General features: G+C 53.4%; 9 protein-coding genes across 9 annotated transcripts; 4 read left to right on the top strand and 5 right to left on the bottom strand.

Moving 5' to 3' along the window:
- Window positions 1-611: 611 nt before the first annotated feature.
- Window positions 612-1,917, top strand: BDP81DRAFT_330578 (biotin synthase; the record flags this gene model as incomplete). Its single annotated transcript, XM_060585411.1, has 2 exons — window positions 612-938; window positions 1,000-1,917. 2 exons carry the CDS (start codon window positions 612-614, stop codon window positions 1,915-1,917), a joined length of 1,245 nt encoding a protein of 414 aa, XP_060440266.1.
- Window positions 1,918-2,085: 168 nt separating this feature from the next.
- Window positions 2,086-3,727, bottom strand: BDP81DRAFT_464811 (fluconazole resistance protein; the record flags this gene model as incomplete). The annotated part of the gene is made up of 4 exons (XM_060594201.1): window positions 2,086-2,340; window positions 2,401-2,976; window positions 3,041-3,497; window positions 3,570-3,727. 4 exons carry the CDS (start codon window positions 3,725-3,727, stop codon window positions 2,086-2,088), a joined length of 1,446 nt encoding a protein of 481 aa, XP_060440265.1.
- A 520-nt stretch (window positions 3,728-4,247) lies between these two features.
- BDP81DRAFT_438181 (MGS207 protein) lies at window positions 4,248-5,827 on the top strand. The gene is made up of 3 exons (XM_060591298.1): window positions 4,248-4,470; window positions 4,544-4,826; window positions 4,907-5,827. The coding sequence occupies exons 1-3, from the start codon at window positions 4,318-4,320 to the stop codon at window positions 5,692-5,694; spliced, it is 1,224 nt and encodes a 407-aa protein (XP_060440264.1). The 5' UTR covers window positions 4,248-4,317; the 3' UTR covers window positions 5,695-5,827.
- A 426-nt stretch (window positions 5,828-6,253) lies between these two features.
- Window positions 6,254-8,889, top strand: BDP81DRAFT_501916 (cation transport protein-domain-containing protein; the record flags this gene model as incomplete). The annotated part of the gene is made up of 2 exons (XM_060595548.1): window positions 6,254-7,733; window positions 7,827-8,889. 2 exons carry the CDS (start codon window positions 6,254-6,256, stop codon window positions 8,645-8,647), a joined length of 2,301 nt encoding a protein of 766 aa, XP_060440263.1. The 3' UTR covers window positions 8,648-8,889.
- Window positions 8,890-9,065: 176 nt separating this feature from the next.
- Window positions 9,066-10,639, bottom strand: BDP81DRAFT_330577 (Na/H antiporter; the record flags this gene model as incomplete). The annotated part of the gene is made up of 3 exons (XM_060585410.1): window positions 9,066-9,155; window positions 9,235-10,400; window positions 10,525-10,639. The coding sequence occupies 3 exons, from the start codon at window positions 10,637-10,639 to the stop codon at window positions 9,066-9,068; spliced, it is 1,371 nt and encodes a 456-aa protein (XP_060440262.1).
- Window positions 10,640-12,726: 2,087 nt separating this feature from the next.
- BDP81DRAFT_501909 (CoA-transferase family III domain-containing protein) lies at window positions 12,727-14,819 on the top strand (the record flags this gene model as incomplete). The annotated part of the gene is made up of 6 exons (XM_060595547.1): window positions 12,727-12,998; window positions 13,083-13,303; window positions 13,372-14,090; window positions 14,139-14,230; window positions 14,301-14,379; window positions 14,454-14,819. The coding sequence occupies 6 exons, from the start codon at window positions 12,727-12,729 to the stop codon at window positions 14,817-14,819; spliced, it is 1,749 nt and encodes a 582-aa protein (XP_060440261.1).
- A 21-nt stretch (window positions 14,820-14,840) lies between these two features.
- Window positions 14,841-16,021, bottom strand: BDP81DRAFT_438176 (uncharacterized protein). The gene has a single exon (XM_060591297.1). It carries the CDS (start codon window positions 15,937-15,939, stop codon window positions 14,977-14,979), a length of 963 nt encoding a protein of 320 aa, XP_060440260.1. The 5' UTR covers window positions 15,940-16,021; the 3' UTR covers window positions 14,841-14,976.
- A 306-nt stretch (window positions 16,022-16,327) lies between these two features.
- On the bottom strand, window positions 16,328-18,112 carry BDP81DRAFT_330597 (catalase-like domain-containing protein; the record flags this gene model as incomplete). Its single annotated transcript, XM_060585414.1, has 2 exons — window positions 16,328-17,491; window positions 17,546-18,112. The coding sequence occupies 2 exons, from the start codon at window positions 18,110-18,112 to the stop codon at window positions 16,328-16,330; spliced, it is 1,731 nt and encodes a 576-aa protein (XP_060440259.1).
- Window positions 18,113-19,547: 1,435 nt separating this feature from the next.
- BDP81DRAFT_398772 (major facilitator superfamily transporter) lies at window positions 19,548-21,599 on the bottom strand (the record flags this gene model as incomplete). The annotated part of the gene is made up of 7 exons (XM_060588501.1): window positions 19,548-19,655; window positions 19,712-19,923; window positions 20,003-20,420; window positions 20,493-20,761; window positions 20,814-20,923; window positions 20,990-21,340; window positions 21,445-21,599. 7 exons carry the CDS (start codon window positions 21,597-21,599, stop codon window positions 19,548-19,550), a joined length of 1,623 nt encoding a protein of 540 aa, XP_060440258.1.
- Window positions 21,600-23,700: the final 2,101 nt, after the last annotated feature.

Raw genomic sequence — 23,700 nt, 5'->3', positions numbered from 1 at the left:
ACGCGCCCTATGGTATCGTTTCTTTTCGAGATGACCTCTTCCCTGTGCCCCCTCGCTCCCCTTAGTCCCTCTCAACCTCTCCACCGAGGCTTTCCACCAATGCAAGAATCCTGGGGTCACATCCGGTTAGCCGAGAGCTACGGGAAGCTTTGCCAGTGCAGCAGTGCTAACCTAACCGGCCCTTGGCCTTGAAGTTGACTCAGATATACGCACATAGGCGTGTCTAACCGACGGTTATGGCTTATGGCGCCGCTGGAGCAGCTTCAGGCCGGACCGTGTTGGCCAGGGGAGCTATTATTGCTCGACCGATTCCCGAGGTGAGGCGGGAACCCTGAAGCTTCAAAACCCCTCACCCCTCATTCTTCCATGTGCATAAGCTGTTTGACAGCTTACTTACCTTGCCGTGCTCCAAGAGTCATACCCCTTTTGTGCTTCGTTCATCCTAAGAACTGACGAATACCTGCTGTCCGCAGACAACTAGACCCTGAGCTTACTTTGGGGGCGTTGAGAAAGTCAATTGGTGATTTCAGCCTGACTAACATCCCTTATTGAGCGCCAAAACCCACCTTCATCATCAAGGTATCCGGAACAAACACCCCAAGTTACCGAATATGAAGGCCAACGCGATGGCTGTTGCCAGGACCGCTGCCCTGCGAGGCCTTGGACGGTCAGCTCTCACTTCACAATTCACTCACAAGCAACTCCCCGTCATATCACGAGCATGCATGTCCTCCGTCGCAGAAGCTGTCGGCGTGGCACCCGCTCCCCCGCCTCCTACACCGGTCAACGATGCTGACCTGAAGGCCGCGCAGCATGCCATTGAGGCCAAGAAGATCCTGCAAAAGGCTGCCAGCGCAACCACTGTTCGACATGACTGGACGAGAGAGGAGATCTCTGCCATCTACTACCAACCCCTGATGGAGCTGGCTTTCCAAGCTGTACGTTTCCCGAGATCCTCATCGTCACCGCGTACATAGCTAACAAGATATCACCGCCCAGGGCTCCATCCACCGCCGCTTCCACAACCCTTCCGAAGTCCAGCTCTGCACGCTTATGAATATCAAGACTGGCGGCTGCACCGAAGACTGCTCCTATTGCGCCCAGTCGACCCGATACCAAGACGGCACCGGCCTCAAGGCCAAGAAGGTCGAGAGCGTCGAGTCCGTCCTCGCGGCGGCGCGCACCGCAAAGGAGAATGGTAGCACACGCTTCTGCATGGGCGCCGCGTGGCGCGACATGCGCGGCCGCAAGAACAGCTTAAAGAACATCAAGACCATGGTCACGGGCGTGCGGGCAATGGATATGGAAGTGTGCGTCACGCTCGGCATGATTGACTCGGAGCAGGCCAAGGAGCTCAAGGAGGCCGGACTGACGGCCTACAACCACAACGTCGACACCAGCCGCGAGTTCTACCCGTCTGTCATCTCGACTCGCAGCTATGACGAGCGTCTCAAGACGCTGAGCCACGTCCGCGACGCCGGTCTCAACGTTTGCTCCGGCGGCATCCTCGGGCTCGGCGAGTCGTCGGACGACCGCGTCGGTCTGCTGCACACCGTCTCTACGCTTCCTTCCCACCCCGAGAGTTTCCCCGTCAACGCTCTTGTGCCGATCAAGGGTACGCCGCTGGGTGATCGCACACCTATCCAGTTCTCGAGCATGTTGCGTACCATTGCGACAGCCCGCCTTCTTATGCCAGCGACCATCATCCGCATCGCCGCCGGAAGGAAGACCATGTCGGAGGAGAAGCAGGCTATGTGCTTCATGGCTGGAGCCAACGCTATTTTCACAGGAGAGAAGATGTTGACAACTGACTGCAACAGCTGGGACGAGGATAATGCTATGTTTGGCCGCTGGGGCCTGACACCGATGAAGAGCCACCACAAATCGCCGGCTCCCATGGCCGAGATTGAGATCTAGAGATAAAAGGAACTAGAATATGAGTTTTACATCATTATGGGATTGAAACCGGAATTATCGATGCGTGCTTCCCAAAACCTCTGATGAGAAAGTAGCATGTTGCTACATAGAGACCTGCCCCTTTCCCATCATACTCTTCAAAGACCTCCATATGCGCGTTTCTCCCAACTAGAAGTTGATGTTAGAGAATTTCATTTGCCGAATGGCTTGGCCATATTTGTAGAACACTAAGGGTATTGGAATCATGGCGAAAGAAATGAAGCCGAGGAGTGAGTTTCCCCATCCGAGTCCGAGGCTCTGGTACAACCGGTCACCGGCCAGGGGCAAGAACGCGCCCAACAATGATCTGGTGACCGTGCTGGCTGCCATGGCTGACGCTGCATATATTGTAAATGCGTCAACTAGATATGTCGATATTGACATCTTTAAGACACAAAAGTCAGTGCTGATGACGCATTTATAGAGGTAGGTACATGTTCTCACCAGGACTATGACAATTCCGCACCCCAGGATAGCTGTTCCTATGATAGGCAGCATCCATTGAAGTTGTTTATCCGCAGTCCAGCCATACCAGAACAGTCCTATGGGAACCAGTATAGCCCCAATGAGCATGGGCGGCAGTCGATATTCTGGCTGAAAGTGCCCGCCATTTCTGAGTGACAACTTCTGTACGAGTTTATCAGACACTAGACCAGCAAATAGTAGTCCAACCACGGACCCTACACCAATACCAATATACGCCAAGCCCGCTGACCCTTGGGAGAATCCGTACTGCTGCTTGAAGACCTGAGGGAAAGTGGTAAATAGCAGGTAGAGGTAACCGTACAGGATCGCCATGTAGACTGATAGGGAGAAGACGATGGGCGATAGAAACATCATCTTTGCCGGTCGAAGTATGGAGAACATGAATAGGTCTTTTGGCTTGCGGTGAGTCGTTAAAACAGATTCTAGGTGTGGATTTCCGGTTTGTAGGCGGAGTCGTCGCGTCTTTCGCTCGAGAAGAGTCAGGGCGTATGATTCAGGCATGCAGAATGCTGTGCCTAAGGCAGCTAACCCGGCCTTAACAGTCATATTAGCCGTGATGAAAAGGAGCATAGTGAAAACAACCAAGAGGTCAACTCACCGCAACCGACACCACCCGAAAAGACCACCGCCAGCCTATTGTGTCTGATAGGTACCCTCCAGCGATAGGCCCAATGGTCGGGCCCACCATCGGGCCAAGAGTCCAGACCATCATGGCAACTCCTCTCTTCTCTCTCGGAACTGTGTCTGCGAGCGAGGCAGCCCCGAGTGTCAATGGGGCAGATCCGCCTATGCCGGCAAAGATGCGAAACGCAATCATGCTGCCCGAGTTGGGTGCCACGGAGCATGCGACGTTGAAAATGAGAAATAGGAGACTTCCAACGTTGTACAGAACGTAGCGACCGTACATCTCTGACAGTGGTGCAATTGCTAGCGGACCACAGCAGTAGCCGATCAGAAACCCTGATATCATGAAGGCCCCGACGTAGGTATCCGTGACGTTGAAATCAGATTTGATGGAAGAAATCCCCGGTGCCGCGATCGATGATGCAAGAGGGCTACACCGTTTCATGTTAGTAGTGTGATGTGATAATGTGTCTATGTCTGCACGACTTTGGTGTTAGCCATACCTGAGAGTTGAGATGTAGCCAAGCGTTGCGATGAATAGAGCCTTTTTGCCTTTTGACCAGTTCATCGGATTTTCTGGATCATCTGGTCCATCCCAGTCAACCAAGTTGGGATTGATCATCACCGTCTCGCTGTCGTCGGTGGCATCACTATGAGCCATATTGGTATCCTGTCCGGGTTGAGTCGTCTGTCTGCTCATGGCTGCTTTCTTAGACCCCTATCTATCAGACTCACGAACGAATGGGGGAGACATATCCGATCTTCGAATGAACTCAGATACGGTCACGGTTTCCTAGATGACTTGACATAACGTTACGAATTTGATCGACGGCGTTCTCGGGTCGCCCTTGAGACGTTGTTGTGCCGAAGCATGTTGTCGGAGTCTCGGACCTTTTGAAGATTTCCGGGGTGGTGCCGGCTCTTGGCTGAAGACGTCGGTTATGGCGATGTCCGTTCCCCGATTTCCACGAACCCAATCGGTTAACCGTCAGTTTCCGAATCCCATTCCATAGGCTTATTCGCTTCTTCCAATTGTAGGGATAAGTCAAAAACCGCGTTCCCCGTACAGAGACTCCAATCGGATGATAGATATTGAAGGCCGGGTGACTAGTTGTCCGGGCCGTTGCCGCTGTGGTATAAAATGACTGTCTCAAAATTCGAGAAATAAATGCTGGTGGTTATTGATAGTGAGCACCTTATTGTTTATGGTTCAAACCTAAATCACATCGTTCTCACTTCGACGTTGTCATCATGTCGATCAAGCTTGATAAGGTCCCTCCCCACCGTTTGTCGGAGCTCAACGATCCTACATCAGCCAAGCTCAAGAAACTGCTGAATCGAAACCATAACGAGCACGCCATTCTTCGCGACCCCCGATTAATCTTGCATAACCATGTGCCGCATGTAAGTGCTCCCACGAGGAAAACTCACGTATAACTGAGTGATTGAGACGGAGGCTGAAATGACCATGTGACAGGCTCTTGGGTCATCTTATCTCCTCGGCGCGACAGACTCGCAATTACAGCACATCTTCGACGTCGAATCCCCCCATCTAGTGGAGCCTGACGATAAGCGGATCATACACGAAGAGATCACCACGTCCAACTGGAGAAAGTTTCTGGGGCAAAAGCCATACACTGCGGCCTATGCCGCATTCTTTGATGGCGAAGTTGCGAAATATGGCGGAGACTGGCGGAGGGTCGTAGAAGATTATGTCTGGGCTGGACCTGAGCCAATTATCAATGGTTTCTCTGGAGGGCGTAAGTCTTCCGCTTCCTGGGCTGTCTCTCCACACTTCTAATGATGGACCATAGTTCCGACTAACCCTCCATCATCATAGTCAGCCACCCCTTTATCCATCTTGCCTACGCGTATGAATTCGATGACGAAAAAGTCGCCACGGAGGCCTTGAGCATGGGCTGCACCGAGTACGATCCTACGCACGAGATTCTGGACAATCCTCCACCGGACACGTCGACCTACAAGACCAGAAGCATCAAGGAAGTCCTGGGCCGTATTCGTGGCGACAAGAGATGCGACGGCTACGTTGATTCTCCAGGATTTGTGAACCTATTCACCCTCCTCGGCAAGTTCAGATCTGAAGTCATTGAGCATTGGAACGCTTGGGTCGTCGAGGATCCAGACGCGCAGCTTGGGGATTGCGCAAAGATGGCGGCCGAGCTATTCATGCAAACGCGCAATAACGAGGAGGGCATGTTCGATTTCTACGTGGCTCATATTCTGACGTTTGCGCATGCTTTGCGCGTCCTCTTTCCCCTCTGGTCGCATGAGCAGAAGGTCTCAGTATTGCGACAGTACGGGCTTTGGACGATTATGGTGTACATCGCACAGCTTCGACCGGGCCTCGATTGGAAGGAAGAAGGGCTGTCAAAGGGTGACAAAACCCCTGCTTGGGACGCTATCTTCAAAAACTCATTGAATAGTAAGTGGATGACTGATGTGCACTTCCCCAAGGTTGTTAGGGGGATGAAGGTGGTTGAGGAGACTTGGGGGGCGTCAGGCGGGCTGTATCGACGAGCTGCCGACGTGTTCGTGGAAAGGTTTAACGGATGGGGAGGATTTGGCGTGGGTGTCCAAGCTGCGTTTGGGCTTACCGGTGTTGCTTAGCTGCTCATCATTAGGCTCTGTGGTATTTGATCGGTATTTATGCTGCTAACTTGTTGCAACTCAAGTGACCAAGTCAGATAGCACGAGGTGTAAGTGATGTAGTGTGAATGAGACTGAGAGATTCACGTGTGAGATGAGATAGTTAGATGAGTGAGTGAAATGAGATGAATGAGTGAAGTAACAGTAAGATGAGGTAAGCCTGGGGAGCTCTGCTAGCTCCCAATTAACATGAGGAGGTGCGCCCGTTCAGTCTAATTTCATGTGAGCAAGCCCGACTGCCGGAGGGACCTTGTCTCTTACCATTGCACCCCCCGTCTCAAGTAGCGCGAAACAGGCACATCAATCAACAATGTATGGATACGTACTCGTCTTTGGGGACGGCCTTGGGACGTCAAGCGCGCAGCCAAGTGCGGTCATCTGACGCTGTCGTTGTCGCTCTTCACGACCTCTTGGCTGCACATTACGTCCATCTTGAACCTCAACTCGATCCTCTTCCTAATACATCCTGAACCGAGTCGACCTCATCGATAACCTCTCCTAGTCTCTGGCGACATCCCGCATGAGCTCCATCAGCTCTCTCGAGCGGTGGCTCGCGCGCTTCTCGGATCGCTTGCGGCGCTATCTACCACCCCTAAACTTCATCACTATTCACTATGCTTACTTCATCCTTGTGTGTCTCATCACGTCCGTTATCTTCTGGGGCTCGTCCGATCCTGCATTCTCGGTCAGCTACACCGATAGCCTCTTCCTCGTTGTGTCTGCTATGACTGAGGCAGGCCTCAACACCGTCAACCTCAGCCAATTGACGACTTGGCAACAAACACTCCTGTTTATCCTGTTGCTCTTAGGCAGCACCATCTGGGTCTCCATCTGGACTGTCTTGGCCCGCAAACATGTCTTTGAGAAGCGCTTCGATGAGATTGTCCAAGCAGAGCGTGCGCGTAAACTCAATCGTCAGGGCAGTGCCATTGCGCTCAGTTTGCCGCGCTTGCCTCTCGACTTGCCCAGGCTGCAAATGGCGCTCTCCTTTGGAAGATCTCAGACAGCCCCCCCTCCTCCTCTAGACCAGTCCATGAACGCTACAAAGACTGGAGACTCGGAGAAGGGCGACGTTCGGCCAGACGACGAGCGAGCGGATGCTGCCAAAGTTGCAAGCATAGATCGCCAGCCTACGCTCAAGGATGCGCCCGAAGGGATACGGGAGGGGACAGGCTCGCAGGCACCGGGCCACATCACCTTTGACGAAGCACCGCACCCCGATGTTACCGAAGAAGCCACATCGACGGGAGTCTCTCTCCCCGGCAACATGAATGGAACGGCGCGTCCATTGAGAAGGCCCTACAATGCGCCAGCAGAATCCACTGATTTCGACACAGACGCTCGCAATTTCTTCAAACACCGTTCAGCTGGCCGCCACGGCCAATTCCACGACCTAAGCAGCGATGAGCGCGATCACCTCGGCGGCTGCGAGTACCGCGCCCTCAAGGTCTTGGCCATGTTGGTACCAGCCTACTTCTTCCTATGGCAGGTTCTGGCATGTCTTGCCCTTGGGGCTTGGATGAACAACTACATGCCCGATACCGCGAGGGCTAACGGTATTAATCCATGGTGGCTTGGTATCTTTAACGCTGTCTCTGCCTTCAACAATTCGGGCATGTCGCTGCTGGACGCCAACATGATTCCTTTCCAACAGGCGCCGTACGTTCTCATCACAATGGGCCTCTTGATATTAGCAGGAAATACCGCGTACCCCCTTTTCCTTCGTCTTGTTATCTGGTCCTCCCTTCGCCTCCTCAACTTAACCACGCGAGAAGACGCGTTTCTCGACCTTAAAGCTACCCTAGAGTTCATCTTAAAATACCCTCGCCGCGTCTATACCAACCTCTTTCCTTCTCGGCCCTCTTGGTGGCTTTTATTCATGCTGATCTGGCTCAACTGTGTGGACTGGGTGGCCTTTGAGGTTCTGAACATTGGGAACTCGGTCGTCGAGCAGATACCCACAGGCTACCGAGTGCTCAATGGCCTCTTTCAAGCACTTGGTAAGTCGTTCGCTTACTCAAAAAATTTTTTAGATCTTTTTTAAAAAAAATATCTCAGTGTTCAACGGAAGGGCCGACTGACATGCTGGCTAGCTGTGCGTTCCGGAGGCTTCTACGTCGTCCCTATCTCAGGTCTGTTCATCGGCCTACAGCTTCTCTACGTTATCATGATGTACATCTCGGTTTACCCCGTCGTAATTACAATGCGCCACTCTAATATTTACGAGGAGCGATCACTTGGCATTTACAGCGACGACGTGGACAGCACATCCGAGATCGATCCAGAGGTGGGCACTCCCCTGCTTCCGATAGGTAGTCGGCCTCCAACACTGGCACGTACCACTAGCATTGGCGCAGCTTCTGCCCGGCCTTCTGTACTAGCACGTCGCCTGAGCCGTTCGGGACCGGTAAACGATGCCCGCCGCGCACTCAAGAGCACGTTCATGAGCTTCCATGGTGTTGGTGTTACGCCGCCGAAAGGACCGGGACTCGGCCAGAGCGGCAGCGAGCAGGGGGAGAGCCGTGTCAGTTTCATCAGTCACCAGATACGCGGGCAGCTTGCCCATGACCTTTGGTGGTTGGTCCTGGCTGTGCTGATCATCACCATTATCGAGACGTCAAAGTTCATCAAGGATCCCGTGACCTTTTCGGTATTTAACATCATATTCGAAGTCGTCTCTGCATACGGTACGGTAGGAATATCGGTCGGCCTACCCACTGATGCGTTCAGCTTCTGCGGCGCCTGGCACGTCGGCAGCAAGCTCGTTCTGTGTTTGGTGATGCTGCGTGGCAGGCATCGAGGGCTGCCCGTGGCGTTGGATCATGCGGTGCGGCTTCCAGGCCGGCAGCTCCATCGGTACGAAGAGGAGGACCATCAGATACGGAGGAGCAGAACGATTGAATTGGAACGGTAGAAGTAGGTTGCCGCAAGGTACGGTTATTAGAAATGTTAGACAAATTCTTCGGTTGCTATGAGCCATGGGATTGATGCTGTCTACGTGTAAAAGTGCTCTAGATGGGATCTACAGTCATGAAGAGATGACGTTGACAGAGAAAGATGTGGCGTGAAGTACGTGGCAACAGACTCATCAGGAACATGAAAGCTTGCTTCATACAAGGCAACAAACGAAGACCACATGGCACTGTGATTCACGCATACCTAGACCAGATGCGCGGACCAATCTAAAGGCAATAGACGCGATGCGATGAGATATGAAGGAAACAAGACACGAAATGACCAAATGAATCGTATGGAAAGGTTTTCGAGGATGTATGGTCAACATGAAGCGTAGCGTCGTCTCGACGTTGCCACGGTTGCTGGCCGTTGTGCTGTCACGCGGGCAAAGAAACGCTGCGAGGGAAGAAGCGCTCGTGAGTTGATTTCCCGAGCTTGGCTATGGGTACGCTCACACCATGAACCACCTGAAATGTGTCAGTCAATTAGCTTTATACAAAGGTCCATGTGCCGAGAACGCTTGAAACTTGACATGAGGTCACTTACAATGCTGCAGATGATCAAGAACCAAATGGTGACAAGCATGGTTTCGCCCAGCTGCTTAGCATCCGCCCGCTGGCCGTCGTCATCCGTCAAGGTCTCCAGGAACTCGAGACCGACGTAGAGGTAGAAAATGGCAGAAACGCCAATGGGACCAAAATAACCAATAAAAAGCGCCTGTCGCGGGCCTCGGATCTGGCGAATATAGCGATGCAGACCAAGAATGACGGGAAGACGTCTCAGCAGCAGGACAAGTACACCCAGCGCGACCAGCCGACCCGGGCTAATCAGCTCAGAGTTCCAGAAGCTCTCCCACGGACACACGGCGCCCAGCCACATGAAGATGGCCATGTTGAGCATCATGTCGATGGCGGGTTGTACGGGATCCTCGACCGTCTCGAGACGGAACCAGTCGTTCCAGGTGAAAACGTTGCCCGCGATGAAGCACGCCAGCACATCGTCGCTACCGACCATACCACACGTCCCGAGGATGAAGATGGCCATGCCGATGGGGAAGAGGAGGAAGCATTCCCGCTCGACGTACTTGCGTCGCTCGGCCCAGTGGAGGAGTCTCTGCGCGAGCAGGCCGACGACCCAGCCGTAGAAGACGCTCATAAGCACGACGTAGACGCAAGTCTGCCCGAAGAAGAGGCTCAACGCGGCGCCGAAGCCGCCCTCGCTTGAAGCTGGGTTGCCATCGCTCTCGGTGTACTTGATGAGGTAGAGCGCGAGGAAGAGGAAGGGGTACCCGAGGCCGTCATTTGCGCCCGACTCGGCGACGATGATCTGCTGTAAGTCCTCAGGGACGTTCTCCTCTGCGAAACGGCCCTTGACAATAGTGGTGGAGAGGACCGGGTCCGTCGGGGTGATGCAGGCGGCGATGGCGAGAGCGTGGACGAGGGGCAGGTTCGGGACGAGAAGCCAGACGACGGCGCTGGTGCAGGTCCACATGCCAATCATGCCGGGGCCGAGGAGGAGGCAGAGGGATTTCCACTCTGTGCGGAGGTAGCGGCTCGGCAGCTGGACGCCAGCGAGAACGAGCTGAACCCCGAGAACGAGGCGGCTGAAGTCGAGGGTCACGGAGGCGACGGCATCTTCGGAGACGGCGTACTCGCCGGGCTTGAGGAGCTTAGCGACGTGGGTGAAGGTTACGCCTCCAAGGAGAGAGACGACTTGTAAGAATAGCTTTGGTTAGCGAGGTTCCTTGCGCGGTCCTTTTTGTTATGATCATGCCAGAAATAACCATAATCAGAAAAAGGAGAAAGAAATAGCCAGTTGAAGATGTGCTTCACTTACGGGCTTCAGAGAGGTACAGGTTCTCTTTGATGAGATACGAAAAGGCGCCGAATAAGACGAGCCAACCGCCGAGCACGCTAATCACCACATTGAAGTTCGTGATTGAAAGATCCATGATATCGCTCAACGTGCTACAAGCGAGCAGCGCCCACCAAACGTCTCGCCCTTGGATCTCGAGGCCTTGGGATGAAGAAGGGGCAGAGCGTGCTTGGGCTGCGACATGAAATGGAAATGCCTCACCTTACGGGACCAGACCCGATGCCGCTGCGGTTGCAAACTCGGGCGCATGTATGGAAACGCGCCGTGAACCAACACCACTACCAATCACGGAACTAAGAGGGAGAGCGTATGTCAAGGGCAGATCAACTTGGATGTATGAAGAATCAAATCTGGAAAAACACAACAGTTGGAAAAGACATCAACATCTGCGGCTATCGGATCGGAAATCAACATCCACTAAATCTGGCAGCCGTTGTTCTCTCCCCCGCGCGCGCGCCCGCAAGACAGGACGAAGGAGGCCACCAACGGAAGCCCACTCATCCATTTCTTTATTAGTCTCGATCTCCAGTCCTACGTTACCACTTTAAGGTCCTCGCCTCTCACCCATGGGATGAGGCATTTCGATGCCATGGAGGCTTAGCTGCTAGCCCATGTCGGTAGCGCCCGCTGAAGCCAAGTCATCCTGACCCCCTTCTCGCAGACATGTGCCCCCCCCTGTTGTTGACCATCCATGATCCCCTACTTTCTGAAAAGGGCCCATGCAGGGTTCTCGCAGCTTCGCAAACCTACCGCGAAGAGCGCCTGACCGTCTTTTCTGACAATATCATCTTGAATCTGCTTGAGAGGGCCGCGGCTATTTGAGACTGCAGGGTCCAGTCATGCGTTAATGTGCTGCCAGTACGGATAACCTGGGTTCTTCCCCTCGACCAGCGCCTTCAGGCTTTCATATGTATGGTTTTCGTCTCCATAAGCGCTGTAAGACAATGCCGTCGTAACCGTTGAAGAACCGCCGCCGCCCACTAGGTACCCCATTCTCTCCCCGCATACCCCGCTGTGGGATTGAATCCGAGCGCAGACGGACATTTTTCTCATGGTTTAAAGCTCTGTAATGATAGTCGTGGCTCGAGAATATGAGAGAGTTGACGCTATTTCCAAGAGAGGGCACCGAATCACAACAAAACTCACAGAGTGAATGTATCTTTGCGGGAATGGAAGATCCCGAGCCTGCAGTGTTGAGCACTGCCGAGCGATCACTGACGAGTGAGCCAAGCAAGCTTCCTTGAGAAGCCTACAATAAGTCTCAATGAAGCAGTTACAACTAAGTATGCCTACTTTACCTATGTGATGACGCAGGACACCAAGATCCATCATGGACGGCAGCCCGCCCTCGAGCGTCAACCCGCGCTGCCACTGAGCGAGATTCGAGGCTACCGCAATTTTTGATTCATCTTGCTCTCATCGCGCTTCATTTCCGGATGTATTCGTGTTTGGCTTGTTCGCGTCCTGCCCGCTGCCTGCTAAGACGGACCTAGCAGCGTGAGTCGCGAAAACAACCCAGAAACAGTGAGATGAGATGTTTGCAATGTCTCTCCACACTCATCAAGAGGAGGGCACTTCTCATCTTAGTAGCACCTGAGTAACACATGTGGCTACACGCAATGTTTGTCTTTTGAAAACAGCCTTATACATCTTGGCAGATAGATGCGTGTGCCGCTGAAACTCAGGTCTTACACCATTGCTATGTACGTACGAAGAGGACAACACCAACGACGATTATTTTCTTGGATTACTTACTAACAATGTTGCAAACCGATGATCGGAGGATGTTTGACGAGGATGCCGAAGATGAGACGCATCGGCAGCGAAACGCCTCACACATATCGCTCCTTCGCATACTGCTCCGATGAGACGAGGTCTGACGCCCACTGGCAGCGGCTCGAAGTCGACGACAGAGCGCACTGGCAGGATTGCGGGGACTTGTAACAGCCCGAAGATCAACAGCACGATTGATTTGACACTTGATAAATGTCGGTGGGAATGGTCAGCTTCGGTATAAGATATGGGTGGAGACCCCGAAGAGACGCGCTTTTCGCATGAGCCTTTTGTCTCTCCATTATTACATGTATGACTGGTTGCTAATCGATATCGCGATTCTCATTCCAATTCCTCGAGCGCTAACGACGAAACGTAAATACACTAATCATGGGCTCAAGAGGAGAATATTCGGTGCCTCAAGAGGCGGAGGCTGTCTTCCAGCACGGCATCTTGAACAACCCCCTGATGAAGGATCTATCCAGTGACCTCAAATCTCTCAGCCAACATGTCAAGTTCGAGGGCTCAAGTAAGCCGAGCGTTCCAATCAACTGGCGATTCGCCGAAAGCATCTCGGCTTTGAAAGCACTGGAGGCAACCATGCTTAATCGGTTGATCCTGAAGAAGTACAATACGGAGCCGACAGATGTCACGATCAATACGTAAGGAATCCTGCTCCAGTGACCTAAATACACCTTAGTCCGGTAGAGAGTCACTTGTAGCCGTAATGATGGCCAGGCTGACAGAATAGCTAGCGACCATGCGAGCTTGTTCTACTTCTCGCCCTTGATTGCTCAGCTCATCGGGAAGGACGGAAAGTTCACGCCCATGGCTCTCATGAACTTCGTGCCCGAGGCAATGAAGATGTTCCCGGAAACGGACAAGCATAGGACCGCCGCGAGCTTGCATCGGGCCCTGGTGACGAACATTCACAAGACGAAGGATGGAAGATACTACCAACTCCATGGTAAGGCAGTGCCCGAAAGAACCTCGCCCGTTGTGAATTCCTTTGAGAATACTTTGCTAACTGAATAGGCGGTATCAACCCCGACCCCATCCTCAAAGCTCTGGGCTTGCCCGAGGATGGCCCGGCGGATGACACCTACGAATCGGTCTACGAGAGAACCCAAAAGGTCATTGCCGAGAAGGACTCGAAAGACCTGGATGCCCTGCTCAACGACAGGGCACGGCAGTCTGGTACAGTTGCATTATCATCTGATGAGTACTTTGCAAGTGAGCACGGCAAAGCAAATAGCAACGTCGGACTCTACGAGATTGCCAAAGACGATGGCTCAAAGCAGCCCGCCTCCTGGTGGTCCGAAAACTTGAGTCTTCCCTCGTCAGCAAAGAGGCCCCTCGCCGGCCTCAAAATTGTTGACTTGACCCGAATCATCGCCGCTCCTCTCATCTCGCGCGAATTGGCGGAGATGGGCGCGAGCGTCATGCGCGTCACCTCGGATAAGATCACGGACATGTCGTCTCTGCATCAGGATCTCAACTGGGGCAAGTGGAACTGTCATCTGGATCTCACAAAGGATGGAGACAAGGAGAAATTGAGAGAGTTGATCAGGGAAGCCGATGTCGTTGTCGATGGGTACCGGCCTGGTGCCATGGAGAAGCATGGGTTTGGCCGCAAAGAGATTCAGGAGCTGGTCAAGGATCGCCAGCGTGGAATCATTCACGTCCGTGAGAACTGTTACGGATGGCATGGACCTTGGCAGGGCCGTGGTGGGTGGCAGCAAATCAGTGACGCCGTGAGTAACACACCCTCAAGATATTGCTTTGAAAGACTTGACTGACAGGCGATCAAGTGTTGTGGTGTCTCGTTGGAGTACGGAAAGGCGATGGGTCTGGATGAGGCGGTTACTCCGGTGTTCCCAAACTCGGACTACTGGTACGTTATGGGCACAGAAGAAACAACTCCTCGTCTGATATAAAGAGAAGTATGCTAAAACTCGACATAGTGCTGGAGTCTGCGGCAGTACAGCTGTCCTCGATGCGCTCATGAAGCGAGCTGAAGAAGGCGGGAGTTATAGCGTCGATGTAAGTCTCCTTCCATTGACGAACCTTACTTCAGCTTCAAGATGGTTTTCAGCTAACGCCATGTTCACGTAAAGGTCTCCCTCAATTACTATTCCCAATGGCTCGTCCGCTCATGCGGCACATACCCGGAGCCCATCTGGAGGGAAGTCTGGCAACGTCATGGCTCGCCCGTGTTCCGGCACTTCCACACAATGGCCCACAACGTTCCAGTCATGTCGAAGCTGCTTCAGGAGTACGACGCACAGATTCTCTTCAAGCCTGAGTTCTTTGAGATGCGAACGTCAAAGGCGGTTGATGGCACGTTCTGGGTTGTCAAGCCGGTTCTGCAGTATGGCAACAACGCGGTTGAGATGAGGTACAATGTAGGCACTAGAGGCAATGGTGTTGACGAGCCTGTCTGGCCCGAGGACCTCTCTACTGAGGTGGTTGGTGGGAAGTGAGCGTCTAGTAGAAATGAGCTTTGCGTTAAATGTGTATGAATATAAGATCTACGAAATTAAAGAGCGCAATCGACCCTTGTTACAAGTATCATCATGGGCGACTTCTAGTCAAATGAAATGACCTTCCACATATATTAATAACCCAGATCGTTGGCTCTCACTCATGTTCCTCTTGCAATCGAGCATTGCCCACCGCTTCCGCAAGCTCTGCTGGCGTAACCCCAGCCGGATCTCGCAGCTGTGTAAACGAGTCCCCATCTTTCGGCCCAAGAACACCAGCATCTTTCACGAACCCGCGATGGGAATCGAAGAAGAAGATAGTCGCATGTAAGGCATCTGGCGCAACTTCTGAGACGTGGAACTTTGCTGCCGGAACTGTGTACGTTGATCCCCTTGAGTGAGTTTCTGATAGAGTCTTCGAAGCTCGAAACAGCTTTCCCGTGTTCTGCACCGTAGAGGAAGCCTGATGCGTCTTATACGCGGTATTTGCTCCCTTGCCATCGTTCCACGCAAGAGCATACTCTGCATGTGTTGCCTCAGCGGGATCCTCGACAGGGTCGACCTGGTAGGAGTGGTCCACGCCCTGCCCGGCCAAGATCCAGCTCTGCGCAAACGGCTGGTGGGAGTGTAGGTGGAAATCGGGGTTCCCGCGCTTGCCGTCTGGCATCCAAACGTGCAGGCGAATAAGCTCGTCGATACTACCGTCTTTGACCAAGCTGCACAGCGGTACCGAGAGGAAGCCTTGGGCGCTGCGAGAGGCAGTGAACTGCGTTTGGGAAGAGCTTGTGGATGTGAGGGCGTCGTGGATGATGGTCCAGCATTGCCTGATTCCGTCTGCTGTGGCGGGTTGGTTTTGGCGTGCTGTCTCGCGGAGGAATGAGACTGCGACTGCGACGAGTGCAATATGAAGGGTAGTCTTGGTGGTTTCTGTGGCATGTTGCTTGAGAAAGTCTTGCCAGCCTTGAAACGATAGACTGTCGGGCTTGGTCTTGGTCTGAGTGAGGCCCTCATTGGCTGGAGACAGCAACTGTTTGATTGTGTCGATTTCATCAGGAGCAGCCTTAGTAGCCTGCGAGACCCCTGTTAAAGATCTTAAGACTGCTTCGTATGAAATCTTCATTGTGTCTCGTTGATGGAATAGCCCTGCTGATGCAACTCTCAATTCTACCTAGTTTCTGGAAGCTGTAGTATTGATGAAGTAACCACATGCAAACGATGCGCGATTGAAATCATTCACTCCTTATCGATCGGAATGATCAAGCTCTATATAGAAAACCAACTCCAATACCAATACTATTAGTACGGCTATCCGCAAGGCACATTGCATGCTGATTATTGATCCTTTTGACGAATCACAAGCGACACGGTGGTGACACACACTGTCGGCACAGCCCCAATGCATCCAGGCAACACCGGGCTGGGATGTGGAAAATGTGGAATAATGGAAAGAAGACTCATGTTCAACTTATTACTATATGGATATCTATATTACTACAATTCGAAAACCTTCAGTGCCTAGCGCCCTCACCGTTGACAACCTTGTCAACACTGCGATGAGTGCCCCTAGTGGGCGCACCATTGTTCTCCGTCAGACTCTGGCACGTCGTGACGTCAATGCCATTGGCGTACTTGTTCTTCTTCTCCCTTGCGAAACCGTTGTGTGTGCCGTTAAAAGTCAGATTGGCAATACCCTCGTATCCCTTGATGCCTGTGCTCTTCTCCAACCTCTCTGCGATCTCGTGGTCGACCTCTCTGAAGATGGCAATCTGCTTCTTCAAAGGCTCAGGGTTCTTGCACAGCTCCATCTTGCCTGTGACGTTGTTGATGAACCGCTCGCGCGCATCCTCATCCCAGACCTTCTGCCACAGGGCGCGCGGCGCGACAAAGTCCTCGGGCCTGATCTCGGAGAGGAAGGTGATGGCCTGGCCGGTGAAGTGACCATGCGTCTTGTCCAAGTCGACGGTGCGCGCCTTGAACTGGACGGGATCGATGGAGCTGAGGTAGTTAGGTCGGGCACCCTGGTTGAAGAATGCCATGGCACCGTCGCGCTGGAAGTTGGCCATCTTGTGTGCCGTCTTTGGCGCGTTGACGGGAAGCTGCTGGTAGTTCACGCCGATGCGGTGGCGGTGGGTGTCTGGGTAGGAGAACAGGCGGGACTGGAGGACCGGGTCGGCGGAGGGCTCGATGCCGGGGGGCATGTGCGAGGGGTTGAAGGCAACCTGCTCGACCTCGGCGAAATAGTTCTGGGGGTTTTCGTTGAGTGTGAACTCGCCCACCCTGCGCAGAGGGTACTTGCCCTGAGGCCAGACATGTGTAAGATCAAAGACGTTGATCTTGTCGTTCTCCCATGCATCCTCTGCCTCCTTGGGTGTCATGGTCTGAATCTCAACTGACCACTTGGGGTATTCGCCGTTTTGAATCGCCTCGAAGAGGTCTTTGCCAGAGTAGTCGGCTGACTTGGTGAGAGAGTCCTCCTGTGTGATGAACTTAGTGCCCTGCTGGGACTTCATGTGAATCTGAGCGTAGACCCATGATCCATCCTTGTTGACGAGCTTCATCGTGTGGCCAGCATAGCCGTGCATGAAACGATAGCCGTCGGGAATACCGCGGTCACCCATCAAGATCATGACTTGGTGGATTGACTCGGGGTTCTCGCTCAAGTAGTTCCAGAACTATATTGCTTGTTTAGCAAGGTTCCATGTGCACAATTACAAGACCAAACTTACCATGAACGAGTCATCCATGTGGTTGAGATGCGTCTGGGGGTCACGCTTCTGCGTGTGAATGAACATGGGGAACTTGGCAGGGTCTCTCAAGAAGAACACAGGCGTGTTGTTCGCCACCATGTCCCAGTTTCCATCCTCCGTTCTAAACTTGACAGAGAAACCTCTAGGGTCGCGGGCAAGATCCGGTGATCCAGACTCGCCGCCAACAGTCGAGAAGCGCACAGTGATGGGACACTTCTTGCCCTTGGTGCCAAAGATATCGGCTTGTGTAAGCTCGGGGATCGGATCCGTACACTCAAAGAAGCCATGAGCACCGCTGCCCTTTGCGTGCACGACACGCTCCGGAATGCGCTCGCGGTCAAAGTGGGAGAGGAGGTCGATGAGGTGGAAGTCCTGCAGCAGCAACGGGCCGTTCTCGCCGCATCGCTGCGTCTCGTAGGGGTGAGGCATCGGCACGCCATTGCTGGTGCTGTAGATGGCTTCCTTGGAGGTCATTTGTCTGTCCTTCTCGTAGGTGCTGAACTGGCCTGCCACGTGGGCTGCGAACGATGTATCGGTGGATCCCATATCGAATGTCTTTTGGGCAGTTTCAATGGGATGTTTGATGATTCTTTGAACGGTCTCCATGGGATTCAGAAGGTGTCGAGAGGTCTTATACAAGAGAAAGACAGGGGTAAGTAGTGCCGCCACCCGCTGGTGCTTGGGCATTTTATGTTGGGGGGCTCGAACGGGCAAACAGAAAAAAAAGTGCCATCAAAACTCAATGCCATGACGCAGTTCTAGAGGCACAATACCGTCACTCATGTTGGGCGAATCACAAACTGCAGATTACTACATCGAAGCAGTCTGAAGACGGGGAAGTGTTTGTCAATCTGTCGTAGCGGCATGTAGCGGCATGAGGAACTAGGCCATACCCGCATTAGCACCCGCTCTCCAAGGGCGGGTCGCAGGAGTCGATGACGCTTGGAACGGAGCCTCCTTGGCCTCTAGACTTTTCAACTTTTCGCCTTTCCGACTATGGGCTACGGTCCTAGTTCGGGATTAACTCCATGGTAAAGAAGGCCGCTGGATGGAAATCACGACGACTGCCCCGATAACCTGGCGCTGGGATCAATTGGCTAGAGTCCCATGGAGGGATTGGAAGGAACCACGGATTCCAGATCTGGAGACAAGATGTGACGAAGACCAGAGCTGCGGGGGGGGGGCGAGGGGCAGACTAAGACGATTGAGAACGTCAAGCAAACACCGGCACTTATTTGATGCAGCCCAAGATGCAGCCGCTACCACAACTCCGGAGATCTAGTTCCGGTCAAGCCAGATTCCCATCTTCGAAGAATCGAAATCATCAAATTCGATGTGTAGTGGTGCTAGGGTAATCCCAGATTCGGAGCAAAAGCACCGATCCGCATGAACGCAATCGATGATGTATGCGAACAGCCTGCTGATGTCATGAAGCAGAATGCCGAGCCAAGACCGATGACAGGCGCTCCACCCCTGCCGCGACCTTGGCTCGCGAGCGCAGATCTAGGACATTTCTGAAGGGTTTGGTGATAAATCAAAGGGTCTAGAACGTGGTGTGCTCGGCGAGGCGGCACGCGATGAATTTGAAGGTACTGTCTGGGAGAAAACCGTTGAATGATGACTTTAATTCCTTTTGTCCGTTTTTTTATGTACACCTCTCCCAGCGATACCTGTGTTGATAATATGAAAAGATACTCATACTGACTGAGACAACAACGTTCGCCAGGTCTTCTACAGCACACCTTTTGAGGCGCACAGACGATTCTAAATGCCAAATAACGTCGCATATGAGATCAAATGAGATCCAATGGAAAAAGCTTTTACGGGAGGAAACCCATTTTTGTCAATGTTCAATAGACCCAACGTGAAGCCGTAGCCAGTGAGTCTCATGTTCACTATCATTGCGACCGAGTTCACTATCATTGCGACCGAGGAGTGAGCTTAGCCAATCTGGGCACTCAATCATGTCAGGTTTCATCACCTAACTTGATTCGCCAATCTCTTCGACCGCCTCATCCTCGACCCTCGTGCTGTTGAGAGGGGGGTAATGAGCCAGGAGAAGAATGCCCACGGCGACAACGGCGAGGGCCTATGCAGCGATTAGAAAACAAGCATCAAAAGTCTCAATGCATCATGGGTACTCACGGCATTAACGAAGAAGGTGAGATTCGGTTTGCCCATCTCAGACAGTGTGGCAAAAATGAAGCCAAAAATGCCCTGCGTCGTCAGAGTCGCTGCGCTCTCGACCAGGGTGATGGCACTCAGAGCATCTTGTCGCATATGCGGCGGGCACATTTCTGTGATGACGCCCTTAGCAGCGGGAGCCGATCCGGATGCAAATGGGAGCAGGAAAGCGGCTACGAAAGAAAACAATTAGCGTCCTGACCTGGTTTCTGGGGATCTAGGAAAAGCCAGTAGTAGAAATTGGGTACTCACCAGCATAGACATGCCAGCCCTCGGTTGCCCAAGCCGCGAGGGACGTGACGATGCCATCTACCACCAAGCTCCACCTCAGGAAGAACAGGTCAAATGTGCTATCCTCGTCCTCACCTTCAGGCGGCGCCTTTGTTGGCTCGGAAGCGTTCATCAGACCGGGTGCCGGGTCCATGTCTTCGGGATGCGTGGGGATGACGCTCCGTTCTTCCTGAGTGAGCGTCTTCTGCAGAGCTCCAGCATGAGAAGATGAGGCGAACCACCGTCGTCCGCTGTCGATGATTTCCGGGAAGATGAACATCAAGAAGATGCCGCGGATCCATGAGTTGCCGGACATGAGGATACCGTTCTCCGTCGTGCCAAAGTTGAAGCGCGAGGTGGCGTACATCTGGATGAGGATGGGAGCATAACCGGTGGCGAACTGGGATCTACGTTAGCGATGTTGCTCGTGGATGAATGAATGCCATAGATGTTGGTCGGATGGCAGACTTACCACGCCGAAGAAGATGCCCAGGGCAAGGAAGCCAAGGCCATAGTTCTTGATAATCTTGCCGGATTCAAGACGGTACTTTGAAGGCATGAGCAGCTTGATAGGAGCCAGGAAGCCAGAAGCGCCGGGTGTCGTCTTGCCGTCCGTCTCGTCGGTCTTTTCTGGTGATGCTGGCCAGAAGATGGCGCCGTAGATCGTCGCGGAAGCGAAGCAGCCGATGGCAGCGATGAAGGGACTGGTGATGCCGAACACATCACCCAAGACACCGCCAACTAATGGCTCGTTAGCACAAGTGACTGAGCAAGGCAGAAGGATTCAACATACGCAAGTAGCCTATGGCGGTACCGATCATGACTGCGCCTTGCAGCCGACCAAAGACGCCGGTATGCTTTCTTCTTTCAACGACCTCCGCAATTGCCGTGTTCAGAACCAGCCTTGTTTTCAATTGCATTAGCGCCCGTACTTTACCCAGTTCACGTCAACTGCCGTTCTGCACTTACATGTATCCCCTCGGTCCACCAAAGATGCCAATGAGCTGCGTGTACTGCATCATATCGATGCCCTTCTGCGCGCCCTGCGACACGGCGAGGACCTGGCACGAGACGCGGATGCCGAGCAGTCCGGTCTGGCTGATGAGAGCCCAGCGAGTGCCCCAGCGCTTAATGAGGTCGCCGCAGATGAAGAGGTTGAGGATGCCGCAGACGGAGGTCGTCATGCCGAGGATGGAAACCTGCGTGGCCGTGTTTGCGTCAATCTCGCGGCGGTGGCACATCTCGGAGGCGGGGCCATCGTAGGGTGAGTGAGACTCGTAAAAGGTCTCGCATGCCATTACGCGGAAGACATAGATGATGCTGTGGGTTACATGTCAGTTCCCATGGATATTGTTCACAGCCCCAGTACCGTGGTACACACGGATGGGGGGAGAGAGAGAGAGAGAGGGTGGACTTGTGCGCACGGAACTTGAGTGAGGCCTAGTGTGAGGGACACGAGAAAGCCGGCGAAGAGGATACGGTTTGAGGGTGACCAGAGGCCGCGACCGACCCGCTTCACGGCCCCGGCGCCGGATTTGATTTTGAGGAGGGGCGTCCGTTCATCTGCATCGGCGGCCATCGGGGCGGGTTCTTGGGTGTGTGTGTGGATGGGAAACGGTCACAGAGAGAGAGTTCTTAGGGTTCTTAGGGTTCGGAGAATCACGCCTTTCGTCCAATAGAGGGTTTTTTTTTCTTATGAGGCTCAACTAAGAAAGTTTGGTAGAACTAGGAAGGTCGGTTGAACGTTTCGCAGGGTGGGAGGGGGAGAACAGGACAGGATGGGAGAGGAGAGGGTTCGAAAGGGAAACAGATGGTGACAAGGCCAATCTGAGCCGAATGGGGCGATTAAAGGGCACCGGGGGTAAGGTGTGGTAAGAAATTTTTTGAGTGAGAATTGTATGGGTTTTCCTGCGAGTTCCCCGGATTGCTAGGATGTGTGTTGCTGCTGGACCGTTGTGCCGAAAAAAAAGACGTGCGGAATCCCCGCTATTTCGTCAGGAAAATGATGGACCTTCCACCTTTGGGTTCTTTTCAGGAAAGGGACTTTGGTGGAGCGCCACTGACCGGTCACTGGTGTTGGTTGACGGACTGACTGGTGCCGGAGTGTGTGTGTGTGTGTGTGAGTGTGGGGGGGGGAGAGGAGGAAGAACTGCGAATAGCACTCGGTAAAGCCTACAGATAGCCGCGAGAATGACTCTTTACTGACTGGTTAGAGCATGCAAAGACCTTTGGTTTCTGTTGGCTGCGCCCAGATTCGGTGTGTGGTGTCAACTGTCAAGTGGTGTGCGAGAACTGCAGAGAAAGCCGATGAGATGGAGGGGGCCGATGCAGGAGCCGAGCGCGGCCTCTGTGTTGCCGACCCGGAGTGGAGATGGTGGGGTCCCGGATAGCTTGACGGGTGCTGATAGGTCCGAGATAAACTTGCCGGAGTCTAGACCCGTTGGACCGGCGCAGGACCGGAGCTTATCCGGGAATGCGCTGCTTATCGTCGGCCTTGAGCTGCCGAAGGGGCCGGTAGGATGACGCCCCGCCGCGGGACCGCCCGATCCCGGCCTCTTATACATACAGCATACATACAGTAGTCAGCGAAAAGGGCTTCATCCTGTTGACAACTCTCTGATCTCTTTCCGCACGGACATGCAACCTTCTTGGCGCTTACACAGTATGATTTGTTATCTTATCATTTGAAGTATATTTAATAGCCCAGATAGGCTAGACCCACTTGCAGTCCTTTTTGGCTGCTGTCTCAGGACATCCAGTTATGCAGAGGATCCTCTATAATACACGTACTCGTGCCCGCCCCCACTTTAATGGGCATTCGACACTCACCACCCACTAAAGTGGGTGCTTTTCAGCCAAACGGCCGCATCGCCCAAACGGCCAGATAATCGTCGTAATTACACCATTATACTACAGCCTCAACTACACCCTTTTCAACAGCCGCCCGTTGCCTGGACCGTCGACTACGTACGCAGGGTGTAATTGGCCACTATTCCTCATCCTCCTGGCTTTTTTTCCTGCCTCGGAAGCCCCTTTTTTGATAGCAGAACGGATCCTCGCGTTGGCCGCCTCCACGAGAGCTACCGCCTTGGCGATCTCAGATGCCTGCCTCCGTTCGACCATACGTCGACCGTCCTTGACTGTGATGATGCCCTATGGAGGCAATACTACTGTATTGGATCTGATGATGATGATGATAGGAAAAGCTGAGCGCTGGCTGGGCTGGATATCTGGGCAAGGTGTAGGTGGGGCAGCTCCGAGATGTGAAGGAGCTGCCTCACGTGACCCACCTGCACCTGCCACATGCCCCCTGTCTGCAGTTGACTATTCTTGCCCTGCCTACGGGCTCTGCTGACCTGTTGGGCAAGCTGGGTCAGCCCGAGGTCTCTTTTCGTCTGGAGCAGCTCTGACCCCTGTGTAAGTGCTCCTCGAACAAACCGCCCGAGATTCCGCTCAAGCGGGGAGGCCTCGCCAGTCAGCTGCTGAATCTCCTTGTTGAGGTCGTTCATATCATTCTGTAGACGCCAGGCCACGCGACGGAGCTTCCGAATGGTGGTAGGTGTGGCGAATGGCGATGAACCTGGCCCCTGGAAAGGTGGTGTAGTTGGTTGAGAATCGTGGCCACGATCACGGATCTTCTCGAGCACGACTTGTGGATTGTATGGGTAGATGCCAGTCTT

Source organism: Colletotrichum phormii (assembly GCF_030913505.1).
Source record: "Colletotrichum phormii strain CBS 102054 chromosome Unknown BDP81scaffold_25, whole genome shotgun sequence".
Classification (NCBI taxonomy): Eukaryota; Fungi; Ascomycota; class Sordariomycetes; order Glomerellales; family Glomerellaceae; genus Colletotrichum; species Colletotrichum phormii.
Note: the sequence above shows the minus strand (reverse complement) of the source record. Positions and strands in the feature narration are given on the sequence as shown.

Excerpts from the sequence above, each read along its gene's own strand:
- BDP81DRAFT_438181 (XM_060591298.1), top strand. The coding sequence starts at position 4,318 with ATGTCGATCAAGCTTGATAAGGTCCCTCCCCACCGTTTGTCGGAGCTC. Across the intron at positions 4,471-4,543 it reads TGCATAACCATGTGCCGCAT|GCTCTTGGGTCATCTTATCT; the intron begins GTAAGTGCTCCC and ends ACCATGTGACAG. Across the intron at positions 4,827-4,906 it reads CAATGGTTTCTCTGGAGGGC|TCAGCCACCCCTTTATCCAT; the intron begins GTAAGTCTTCCG and ends CCATCATCATAG.
- BDP81DRAFT_438176 (XM_060591297.1), bottom strand. The coding sequence starts at position 15,939 with ATGAAGATTTCATACGAAGCAGTCTTAAGATCTTTAACAGGGGTCTCG.